At 44.1% G+C, this 12,913-nt stretch overlaps 1 protein-coding gene across 1 annotated transcript in view; it reads left to right on the top strand.

The window, feature by feature from the left end:
* The window catches only part of LOC140372504 (TBC1 domain family member 2A-like), a 54,620-nt gene that overhangs the window by 28,519 nt on the left and 13,188 nt on the right, over nt 1–12,913 (top strand). Inside the window, exons 8-13 of the mRNA XM_072459615.1 lie at nt 1,808–2,023; nt 2,214–2,368; nt 2,447–2,552; nt 6,368–6,559; nt 6,827–7,026; nt 7,095–7,215. Coding sequence (XP_072315716.1) covers nt 1,808–2,023; nt 2,214–2,368; nt 2,447–2,552; nt 6,368–6,559; nt 6,827–7,026; nt 7,095–7,215 — 990 coding nt within the window. The remainder of the gene's footprint in view (nt 1–1,807; nt 2,024–2,213; nt 2,369–2,446; nt 2,553–6,367; nt 6,560–6,826; nt 7,027–7,094; nt 7,216–12,913) is intronic.

Genomic DNA, 12,913 nt, shown 5'->3' with positions numbered 1-12,913 from the left:
AGGGGGTACACGAGACAAAAAAGGTTGGGAACCACTGCTCTAGTGAGAAACTAATGTTTCTTGTCAAAACTTGTAATTGTCAATTGCCTGCGTTTATGCTGTCAGAATGACAGAAGCAGTACACGTGCTTTCGTCTCAGTGAGAATCTCACGTCTTCTGTGATTGGCCGAAACCCCATGCGGGATGGGTTTGTTTTGGTCCTTCCTCCGGGTAGTGTGAAGGCAGCGTAATCTCTTGATTGGTTTCTGCACCCTATTAGAGCCTGTGTCTTGCCGCATAAAAAGCTTTTACAACTTTTCTGCGCCAGCCGCGCTCCCCCCTACCCCCGGATGGTTTATTTTCTCCCCATCTCAAAACGGATGGCGGGCAATTTTGATTCATCATGTAAGGGATGGCGCCCTGAATGTACGTAGCGAGACCCCTGTATATATATATATATATATATCAGTGGCGGGCCGTGGGTCTGGGGCTTGACCTCACTGGGGCCTTCAGTGAGGTCATACACAGTCCCACCCGAATGAATCCACCTCTTATTACCATCATTATAATGCCATGGCTCTAGACACTATACATTTGAACAGAAACGCAGTTTAACCAGTCATTGCGTCACCTTGTCTGTGCCGATGTCCGTGCGTTCTCCGCGCCGTTGTACGCTCGTTCTCTGCGCCATTCTCCGCGCATTGTCCGCGGCGATGTCCGCGCGTTGTCAACGTGTTGTCCGCTCGTTCTCTGAGCCGATGACCGCGCGGACAACGTGTTGGATCTTTGAAAGTGGGGAACAGACCCGCCTGTGACAGGCTTTGCAGCATCTGCGTCGGACAACCTCTCCTTACAATGTCTAACTTTTCTTGAAAAGTTCGTCTTGAGAAAGGTGTTATAATTATATCCTCGACCAAATCGATATATTTCCTCCTTCCGCCATAGCACCATCCCCTATCAAAATCATCTCTGGTGTGATTTTGTTATTTGACACATATTCTCTCTCTGTCTGCCCCCTTTTGGCCACGTCATGTATTACATTTTTCCTTTGTTCATTTACTTCAGTCTCTGAAAGTGGTAAAAATGTGTTTGTAAGCTGTATTTTAGGTGACTTTAAATTATCTTTGTATAGTTTAGGCTTTGAATCGAGTTTTTTCAAAGATACAGCCTGGTCTTTACGGTCTTTAGACAGTTTTGGGAATGACACAGGGTCACATTCTGGTTTAGGTTGAAAGTAGCAGTTTTTCTTGTAAAAAATATGGACTCCTTACCACTGGATTACACCGGAACTGTGTCTTGGAATCCTTTTTCAAATTCTAAAGTGAATATCCGTGCTTATAGCTCATGAATTTCTTGTTCATGTTTCCGACCGCATTCACAAGAGTCTGTTTCCCTTCTTCTCCCGGACTTGTTGCTGGCTCATCAGATATGTTGTTAAAACTGTAAAAAAATCTTAAAATCCTTGGTAACTTAATAAAGTTATAACAAAAAAATATTGAAGACAAAAACTGACAAAAAAGCAGCAATAGCAGGCTGGAGCAAGCAAGAAAGCGTCTGCACTCTTTGGAAGCAGGAAGCAATAAGCAGCAGCAGCAGCAGCAGTAGTAGCAACAATTGTAGTAGTAGTCTTAGCAGTAATAGCAAAAGTAGTAGTAGCAGTAGCAATAGTAGGAGCAGCAGAATCTGAAGTACAGTAGCACTAAGAGTATTAGTAGCAGCGGCAGTAGTAGCAGCAGCAGCAGTAGTAGAAGTAGTCGTGGTAGTAGTAGTAGTAGTAGCAGCAGCAGCAGCAACAGCAGCACCAGTAGTAATCTCCTTTTGGTTGCAGGTGATCCAGAAGCTGTCCTCGTGCATGTCCCAATGGACAGAGCAGTCCTCAGATGTGGACTTACAGAGTGTCCAGACCCTGATCCAGCAAAACCATAACCTCCAGGATGACCTGAGAGCCTTCAGGAAGCAGAACCACTTCCTTAACTCTGAGATCCACCACCTGAGTGGACTGTGGAGGACCAGCACAGAGGGCCAGAGAGTCCTCATGAACAAGGTCTCCACTGATGGCTAAAACAGGACTGAACCACGATTATGTCATGACCAAATCAGAACTAAACCAGGACAAAACCACACCACAATTTAACTGGTAGAACAAAATCCATAACTACTCCCGCACTAAATTGACACTGAAACAACTCTGTTGTGTTCTTTGTTTTGTGGTCTGACTGCCTTGTTTATTCCAGGCCTCAGTCCAGAGGCGGCAGCACCTGAGGCTTCTGAGGGAGCTGCAGGAGGTGAGCCTGAGGGACGGGGCCCAAAGTGAGGCCCTAATGATGATCCTTCAGGATGCCCTGAACCAGGAGCAGAGCCTGGACCAGAGACAATTCCAGACCAACAGGTCTGAACTCTTACTACATAGTAAACCAAGACTTCCTCTGGTAGCTTTCTCTAAAACCAGTTCTGATCCTTGTCTTAGGGACCGGGACAGGTATGGCTTCTCGCTGGTTCCAGACTTTGAGGTGGAAGATATTAAACTGCTGTCCAAGATCCAGACTCCAGATTTGAGGACTCACCAGAACCAGGTAAAGACTAAGGACTAAGTAGAAGGACTAAATAGAGTCTCACAAAACCTTAAACAGTTAGTTTTATTGTGTTAACATTTTAACATTTTTAAAACATTTTTAAATTAAACATATAACAAGCAGTCTAGTGAAACAGAACAAGAGCTTTTCGGGACTTATCAATTGGAGTAAGATTTATCAAAAATGCTGTTAAATGATGTGTCTGGATGCTCCTGAGTCCTGACACACAGTAAGCAGTCCTGATATGAGGGTTCGGTCCTCTTCTGTAGCATTGTCATCTGCGCTGATTCTGAGGAAAGTGTTGAGCACCGGACTCAGTCCGGATGGGTTCGTCAGAGGCTGTTGGACGTCTGAGTGGTGACGTCCTCACGCTGTGCCTGCCTCTGCAGAGGTGAAGAGACTGTTGCAGCAATCTGGTTGTGGGTGGGTTTGGTCCCATCCTCCTGTTGTGCGCTTGGTTTAGATGTGGAGCAAAAGGGCCCCAAGTTGCACGGATTCAAACCACAGACAGTAGCATGGATCCGCTGCCTGGTTCAGCAGATCTTGTCCAGAGAACCTCGTCCTCGTCCTTAGGCACCACTCCCTGCTCCTTCATCTGAGCTGCTCCGCCGTTTCAGGTCTGGGTTTGGTTCTAGTCCTACTGTAGGACCTGCATCACACTATCCATAGTGCTTTTGAAGTTGATCGATTGATGAAGCCCTAAAAACATGAATTAATTATTTAATTTCAACAAAAGTAAGAAATGCGTTTCAGTTAATTATTTTTCTTTTGATTTTAATCAAGCTTCATTATCTGTGAATTTCAATGAGCCAAAAAACATAATTCTTAATTTTATGTCATTCTTTTGTGATTTTTTGTTTAGATAAATGCTACCTGCACCGAACCGCCAGGACAAGTTCCTATGTCCATGAATCATGTTCATTGACAAATGGCAATAAACTTTATTCAGATTCTGATTCTTTTTGTTAACATTTCTGATCATTAGATTGGGTGCAATATACTGTTCACGTTGAAGGACGCTTGCCGACAACAAAACTACACTTTCCTTTCATATTCGTACGTTTCAAATATCCCGCTGATGGATCTATTATGGTTGTGCTTTAAGTCCTGCATGTAGTTCCGTGCGCTTCGTATGCTATAAATATGTAAATTAAATATATAAATGAGATTAAACACCTCCTTGAATCGACGCCTTAAGGTGGTGGAGGGGTTTGAGCTCCCAAATGATCCCATGAACTATGTTGGGGGCTTCAAGCCCCTGGTAGAGTCTCCCAAGGCAAACAGGTCCTAGGTGACGGGTCAGACCAAGAGCAGTTAAGAAGTCCCTTATGCACAGACAATAATCAAGGCCAGTTACGATTGTCATTACCGGGGCCCCATCCTGGAGCCAGGCCTGGGGTGGGTGCTTGACGGTGAGCGTCTGGTGCCCGGGCCAATCCCCCCGGGCCCCGACCGGACATAAACCAAACGAGTGGCCGCCCTCCCTCCTGGGAGGCAGTCCACATAAGCGGCCTGTCAGGTTTTGGCTTGTAGGACAGGTATCGGCCAGCGGGCCAGGCGGACCAGCTTGTGCTGTCGCAGAGGCAAAAACCCGGGGCTGGGAGGAGTTTGGGGAGGCAGTGGAGAAGGACTATCGGTCGGCCCCGAAGAAATTCTGGCAAACCGTCCGGCCCCTTAGGAGGGGGAAGCAGTGCTTCACCAACACTGTTTACGGTGCGGGTGGAGACCTGCTGACCTCGACTGGGGATGTCATTGGACGGTGGAAGGAATAAATTGAGGACCTACTTAATCTCACTTTCACGTTTTCCGAAGAAGAAGCAGAGACTTAGTACTCGAAGGATGATTTGTCCATCACCCAAGCTGAAGTTACTGATGTTGTTGGCAAACTCCTTAGTGTCAGGGCTCCAGGGGTGGATGAAATCCATCTGGATTTTGTAAGACTATCTTGGCAGACACGTCTCTGCAACATCGCGTGAAGGTTGGGACAGTGCCTCTGGACTGGCAGTCCCTCTGTTCAAGAAGGGTGTGTTCCTACTACAGAGGGATCACACTCCTCAGCCTCCCTGGTATGGTCTATTCCAGGGAGTGGTTTTCGTCCTGGTCGTGGAATACTGGACTAGACTCTCCATCGGGTGCTCGAGGGTTCATGGAAGTTTGCCCAACCAGTCCACATGTGCTTTGCGGATCTGGAGAAGGCTTTCGACCGTGTCGCTCGGGGTCTCCACTGGGGGGTGCTCTGGGAGTATGGGGTCTGGGGCCCTTTGCTCTGTCTGGGGCCCTTTGCTCGGGCCTGTCCGGTCCCTGTATGACCGGAGCAGGAGCTGTGTTCGCATTGAAGGCGCTATGTCAGACCTGTACCAAGTGCATGTTGAACTCCGCCTTTGTCACTAGTTCTGTTCATTTTTATGGACAGAATTTTGAGGCGCAGGGTCGGAGGGTGCCCGGTTTGGGGACCAATAGCTCTCATTTCTGCTGTTTGCGGACAATGTTGTCCTGATGGCTCTATCAAACCCGGACCTGCAACATGCACTGGGACGGTTTGCAACCAAGTGTGAAGCAGCTGGGATGAGAATCAGCACCTCCAAATTCAAGGTCATGGTTCTCAACCGGAAAAGGGTGGATACAAGCGGTCGAAATGAGTTTCCTCTGCAGGGTGGCTGGGCAGTTGCTTAGAGATAGGGTGAGGAGCTTAGTCACACGGGCTGAGTTGGCTCGGGCATCTGTTCTGGATTCCGGAGGAGGCCCAAAGGACGACCCAGGACACGCTGGAGGGACTATGTCTCTCGGTAAGCCTGGGAACGCCTCAGGCAGTGTTGGGAAAGTCTACATGAACTAGTTCAGTTAATAGTTCACACATTTTAAAATGAACTAGTTCAGTTATTTTTTTCAATATTATGCTATAATGTTTCTAAATTATTTCCACAGCCCATATAAAACCACAGGCAGCAATTATTTTATTAGTTTAATGCTGAAATTATGTGGCAGATTTCATCTTCATATCCAATTTTGAATCCTTATCCAGGATTTACATTCACATTGAAGGGACAGCCTTCCCCAGAGGCAAAGTTTGCACAGAAATGCAGATTTTTTTCCCATTTTCACCGACCTTATCATAAAACTCACAAACTGGTCGTAGGGCGACTCCTTGCTGCTCTGTTGCTGTCGCTGCTTTTTGTTTTGATGCGCATGTGCAGTGTGGTGCGACACGCAAAATCTCTGTCTGTGCTATCGGCCTCTACAACTTTGGAGCTCTCACACTTGCCAGGCATAGGATCTTTTTGGGCAACATAACGGTGTGTTTTTCGCCTGGAAATCTCTACAAATCTGACACCTTATTGAACTAAATGAAAAAGAGTTCACCAAAACTATGAACGCGTTCATTGAATGAAAGTTCATGAACGCGTTCAGGCACAACACTGGCCTCAGGATCTGCCCGGAGGAGTTGGAGGAGGTGTCCTGGGAGAGAGAAATCTGGGGGTCCCTGCTCAGACTGCCGCGGAAGAGGATGGAAGGAAATTAAACAAATCATCGACGTAATAAAATAATAATCAAAGCATTTTAATCTAATTACTCGATTAATTGTTTCATCCCCAAATAATTCAAATTAAAAACTCCCCACAGCACCACCCAGGAATCAATCAAACCTTCTTGCTGTGAAGCGAGAGCTTTAACCGCTGTGCTACTGTGCCACCCAAACTTCAGAGCTTGCGCTTAATTATCTGGGCAAGTGCAAATGGAAAAAGGATGCCAAATTGAGCAAGGTTTCAATTGGATATATAAGTGTGTGGAAAAAAACATGTATTTTCTTTATACAGGATATTGTGGAGCGCCCTCTTGTGGCTCGATGGGAGCAGTACATGTCTAGTTGTCGTGGTGAGTTAAATGCCTCCCATGAACTGAAGACCCTGATCCGGACCGGAATCCCCCCCCACCTCAGGCCTCAAGTCTGGAACTGGATCATCCGGGCAAGGACTCAGAGGGACCAGGACCCACTCCCATACCAGCAGGTGCTGTACTAGTTGTAATAAAGTGCTCAGCTCAAAAGAAATACAGTAGCAGAACCAAAAGCAAAGCTAAACTTAGACCGGGAAAAAAAAATAACAAAGACAGAACAAAGTTAGAAAAGAACAAAGAATAAACCTGGGCCCAATTATTAGCAGAAGTAACAGTTGCTGTTGAAACAGTAGAAGCAGTAGTAGTAGTGGTAGTAGTGGTGTAGTAAGTCGTAATAGCAACAGTAGACATGGTAGCGGTGGTCTCACGGTTTCCTTTAGGTTTGTGAGCAGATGGAGTCCAGTTCAAAGTCTGGATCTAGACCTTGGTCCAGACAGATTGAATTGGACCTACCCCGGACTCTCTGCACCAATCACAACTTCAGCACGTCCTCAAGCCCTGCCCTCCAGCAGCTCCGGAGAATCCTACTTGCTTTTAGTTGGGAGAATCCGTCCATAGGGTACTGCCAGGGCCTCAACAGGTCAGTCCTAGTTTAGGCATGTTTTGTCTGTTGTAGTCCTTGTGTAGACCTGGTTGTGGTTTTCGTAGGATTGCTGGTCTGCTGCTCCTGGTCCTGGGTTCTGAGGAGGACACATTCTGGGCTCTGAAGGCCGTGGTGGAGAACATCATGCCCCCTGGGTACTTCACCCCCAGCCTGGTCGGCTCTCAGGTATACCTGCTCTAGTCCTCTCCACCATGCGCATCCTTTAGCTTTATATTGCACTTGATTCATTAGACATCATAGACACAATATTTTGTATCCACTGCATGGGCATCTCACCCATTCATTCAGGGGGGATACGTTTCTTTCCCTTTTAAAATTTTATTTATCTTGCACCCTTCACTTTTCTCAGCAGCTGCTTGCCATCATGAAATCCGACAATTTTGCTGCTGTTTTCCTGTCTCTCTGATGTATTTGCTGATTACAAACAGCCATGAAACTCCATATTTTTGGCTAACTCTGTAAGTTCCTGCTTTGTGAGTTTGTCCTCCTAGCTCTCTTCGCAGTGCACCAGAGCTGGAGAAACAGAGCTGCTGCACGTGTGGTCAGTGTGCAGGGCTTCAGAGATTTTGGGAGTGATTATTTCTTCTCAGTCCATTCAAGGATCATTTAACTACAAAGCGCTAAAATTTCAACTTGTTAATTACGATACATATAGAGGATTATTTATATATTATTTATTAGCGTTTGCGATTGATGGCATGAAGACTTTTCAGGTTGTTTAATTCAAATTTTACTGTCTGTAATATGACTAAATCAGGCCTGTATTCACTACTCTGAACTTTAGTGTACTTTACCTTACTTGGTTATTAGAATGAGAAGGAAAAAGAGGAGAGAACAGCAGTAGAAGAGCAGGAGGAGAAGACTTTAGATTGTGAGCAAGGAAATGTATTTAGTTTGTTATGTAAGTTATGAAATAAATTACATTTATGATTCAACTGTAACTGACTGAAGCATCAACAGTTTTATGTTTTATTATGGAAGGTTCTGATTTTAAAGGTGCACAACGTAACTTTTCTGATGGAGGGGCTTGTCTTCATAAAACTGTCCCCTTATTGCCTAGAATGTTCTGTATGGCATAAGATTTATCCATGGAGACAAGCGGTGGCCTCTCCAGGCCAGGTCAGATCTGTGGTGAGGTGACCCTGATCACAGTAAGATCACAGTTTCAATTTGCGGACATGGTGTTTAGTTGGGCAGGTGCAAACGTTTGGTCTAAAATCGTTTGACTCACATATTCCCTGAAAAGACGAACAAGAGATGAGTAAAACAGAGACACACAAAAGTGGGCTAAGGGACATAAACAATCAAAGCTGAGGATCAGTGGCTTCATTGGAAAACTGACCGTATCTCAATCTAACGAGTTGAACATGGCTAGCGGTTCTGGTGCAGCACACCGCAGCCCTTCCTCCGCAGGCGGCCCTCATGGTGTATGATATGAAAGACGAAATGCAGCGTGACATAGCATCACTGAGAGCAGAAATGAGAGCTTGACTCAACCAATTGGAAAGCGAGATGAAGGAGCTAAAAGCAGGGGGAGGAAATGGAGACCATATCGATGAAGTATAGCTTATTTCAGATAATATGGACAAGCTGTGGACACTGAGGACCGAGATGGAGGCGCTAAGGGCAGAGAATATGATGCTGCTGACGGAGAACAAGAATATGAAAAGTAAGATCCTGGATTTGGAGTCCAGATCACGTAGGCCTTATCTCAGACTTGTTTGGGTCCCAGAGGTCCCAGAGGGAGAAGAGGGAGATGATACTGAAAGTTTCGTGGAGAAGGCCATCCCAGAGCTCCTTGTAGGTTCTGGAGTTGAAGTCTGGGCAAACAAAGACCAGTAACTGATAAACCACAAGGTCTGATAATGAGGTTTCTTAACCTGTTACCATCCACCATTTTCCATATCTCAAATATTCTCTTACATCATCACTTTTATTTCCGTGGTCAATACCAGCAAGCCATACATCATTTTAAAGCTTATTTTCTCAACAATGCATGGCAGCTGCGTGCTCCGTGTTTTCCTCTCATTACTCCAGACCGTCTGCAGAGCACAGTCTTCAGAGCTTACATTTCCTGGACTACATTGCAACGGAACTGTTTACTCAGGTACACTTTTACTTTACTTCTAAATTATTGCTTTAACGCTGTGTTTTAAGGCGGTCTCGTGATCACTTTAGAATCTTACTTGTCTGTTCCGGTGGAGCTAATGCTAAGCTAACATGTTGCTTCAGTGCACTCTGCTATACGGGCTTAATGTGACTACTTGCTGTTATCACCATGTTATCGGGTTATTTTTTGGCGTGGGTTGGCCCGTGGGTTGTGTGGGTCGTGCTTTGTGTGTGTTTTATGGTGCTAAACCGGCTGTTAGCCCCACAGCCCGGAGCTAAACGCAGCTATTCGGAGCTAAGTTGTAAGCTAAACTTTGCTATGTTATCGGGTTATTTTTCGGCGTGGGAAGGCGTTCTTTTACGAGCCGTGTTATCTCAAGTGAGCTAGCTAGCATCGCTAGCCGAGGGCAGATGTCCCAATATCTTCGCGTTTTGGATCTTAAATACACCGTTAACGTCACAATGTGAACTGTTATCTGTGAAGCGTGTTATTCCCATATTACTGTTAACCCTAATCCTTTTTTTCCCCTTTCCAGAATTGGCAAAGACACCCTGACTGACATGACCTGTCTCTACGTGAAGTCTGCTAAGGAGCGTGGTAAGTGTAAAACATTATTTTGGTGATTTTCATGTTTTAATGATTAGAGTATAATTAACCATAAGCAACATCTGTTTTTTAGGTGAGCCTGCAGTTTGTAAATCAAGCTTCAGATCACTGTGGAAACAGCTTCTCCCACACATCAGAAGCTGCAGGCCACGCACAGATCTCTACAACAGAATCTAATGTGCTGTCTTTCGGACCCTCACCGCCAGCAAGCAAAGACATCAGGATGCATTACAGCTTTGACTTTACACAGCAGGTACTAATAATAGTGCAAATGCAGAATAGCAATTAGAGACATATACGTCTTAATCAAATGTCATATGTATTAATCTAATCTCCTTTCTCTCTCTCTCTGTCTACTACAGATACACTTTCCGTCCAACCCTCTGCAGACGGGGCCAAGCTTCACTACACAATGGACATCCACTTCCTCATTGCTGGCCACACCAAATTCTCCCCTGATTGCGGCTTTGGACTTATCAAGCGAGCATACATGAAGACCAGGGTTGACACTTTGGAAGACATCGCTGAGGTTAGTTTATATTATTTGACTACTGTATTGTGTAAACTTTAGCCTGGCAAAACTTCAGAGTTGCTCTCAGTTCTACTTAAAATATGTTTCTTCTGTTCTCATTTTTTTTACATCGTCGCCCTTGTCATCAGATAGTGGAAAACAGCTCTCCTGAGTCTCACCTCAATATCCCACAGCTTGTTGGAACGGCGGATGGCAAGAACTTCGACTGGCAGAAGCATCTGAGTCCCTTCTTCAGACGGCTTCCAAAGATCAAGAGTTATCAGCACTTCAGGTATTTATATTGAAACTCTCACATTGTGTTAAAAAAAAAAAAAAGTTAATGTGAAATAGTTAGCCATTTCTCAAATGTCCTGTTATTTGTTTACAGCTTTGATGCCATGAGCCGAGAGTCACAGCACAGAAGAGTGCACAGACGAAGAAGAGGGTGAGGATGTGATCTCTAATGTAATTGGACTCTGGTGATGTACATATCATATCTATTATCTCATATCTCATATATTCAAAGCCATGGACCCGTTGCAGTTCGTATACCTGGCCCTGGTATCTGTTTATAAGAGTTCTTCTATTAAGAGTGTTTTTTAAACTTCCTATAAGTTATCTGTCCTTTCCCCCTGTATCTACTGCATTGTAACATTAAAGGCTATCTTATCTTATCTTATCTTTTGTTGTTTGTGTTGAATCATTCAGTGCACCCCTATTCTGATTCTGATTCTATGATTCTATTCAGGGCCTTTTGTAATCCAAGTATTTCCATTTTAATATAGTAACTTCTAATTCTGATTCAAGTCCAGTTACCATCAATAACAACACTCCTCTTGAGTCTTCAGTGACAGCTGTAGGGGGAAGGTGGTGTCAGTGTGACAGGGGGGAGGGCTTATCTCAATGAGATGCAAATGAGCCCCCCTGTGACTCTGGGCTCTCTCCGGTGAGAAACTTTGAGCCCCGTTTTCTCAGTGAATGGGTTTGAGAGTTGTATACATTCAAATGACCACAACTTACTCAAATATTATCAGATCTACATGAGTGAGACATCATTGGAAAGCTTTGAATTCACACTTTCAGAATCTGTGAATAACTCAAAATGTCTCCGGGTAGACATGTAACTGGTTTAGCCACGGTCAGTCACATATGTCATTGATTTACATTGAATAATATGCCTCAAGAAGCAATTGCCAATAGTTTGTGAGAAAGTCTCAACTTTTACAAACGCATGTCCTACCTGTTTGCTGTTTATGATGGACGAAACGGCTTTAATTCTGTACATCCTTGTACTCCATAAGGAACCATTGAAAAACAATATCCACTTGTATTTTTCCTGAAGTTATCCGATTTCGAGATATTGTCAAGTAAACAAAGTTTTCTTCTGTGACGATATTCAGGATTATGGCTCGTCCGGCGCATTTCTCCGTCCATAACAAATGACCTGTTTGACTTATAAGATGGTGCATAGATCTTTTCTTCAGACTGTTAGGTACAGAATGAGACCATCCAAAAAATGCGCCGCTTCCGACACACATGGTTCCACTGTTGACATCCACATAGCGCTGCATGCTAGTGAAGTAGCAGACGTTGATTGACATATTATTCTAGCCAATAAGAATAGCTTTAGAATGGTGAGCGGGACTTGGGGTTTATTCACACAGAATCCTCTATATTCTCGTGCGTAAGTCTGTCAGAGCCTAGATTTTTCTGCATTTGGCGACTACATTTTACGCATCACGTTTTCTGATTTTATTAGCCTTTTGGACGCATATTTTGTTAGATAAATGTATTATTATACCAACACAAAAATAAAATAAAAAAATATATATATTGGGAATTCATGGGTAAACTCATATTTACACATTTTCACATACATTGTTTTTAGCAGTTATAATAGGTATTAGTGGCCTACAAAGCATCAAAATGTATGTTTTATGATCATAGAGGAGCTAAAATTGTAATAAAACAGTTTGGCACAGTTGGCACATATTGGATCACTTGTTCTGAATATACTTTTTGATACAAAAAGGTCAAAAGCACCAAAATGCCTGTTCCCAGAGATCTGAAACTTTACACAGTTGTTGTCAACAAGATAAACACCATGTACAGTGAACAGCATAAGCACACAATGAAGTATGTCATGTTCAGGACCATTACAAATTGACAATATTCAGGCGAGACTAAAAAATATGTTTTGTTTATATTTGGGCTTCTGTAGTGTAAGGTCTGAAGCCCTGACAGTGTTCATGTGCACATCTGCAGAAACTAGAAGGCCTAAGCTTTCTAATGATGCATCACACTTGCATGTGGGCTGTAAGATCCTCTTTTAATAAGCAATGCCATTTGGGTATGTCCAACCATTGTGCACAGGGCGAAATAGGTGGTTAAGAAACGTGTCATAAGGACTGCAAGGGTTAAAGGAGACCTCCAGTACAAAGGCAAGCACGTCTTCTATGCTCCAGATATCCCATAGGAGGTTCTCCACCCATGAGAACATTTTCACCACATCTGCGAGGAATTCAGGAAGAGAAAACTGAAACATTGATTATATTTTATATCGACGCTTCTGGTGACTTTCGAAGATAAAAAAAACATGTGCTCAGATCTCCTCTGGAAGATTCAAAAACACAGAG

Source organism: Eucyclogobius newberryi, unplaced genomic scaffold, assembly GCF_026437365.1.
Source record: "Eucyclogobius newberryi isolate DKJ021-1_F unplaced genomic scaffold, fEucNew1.0.hap1 SCAF_24, whole genome shotgun sequence".
Classification (NCBI taxonomy): domain Eukaryota; kingdom Metazoa; phylum Chordata; class Actinopteri; order Gobiiformes; family Gobiidae; genus Eucyclogobius; species Eucyclogobius newberryi.
This window is presented reverse-complemented; position numbering and strand designations above follow the sequence as displayed.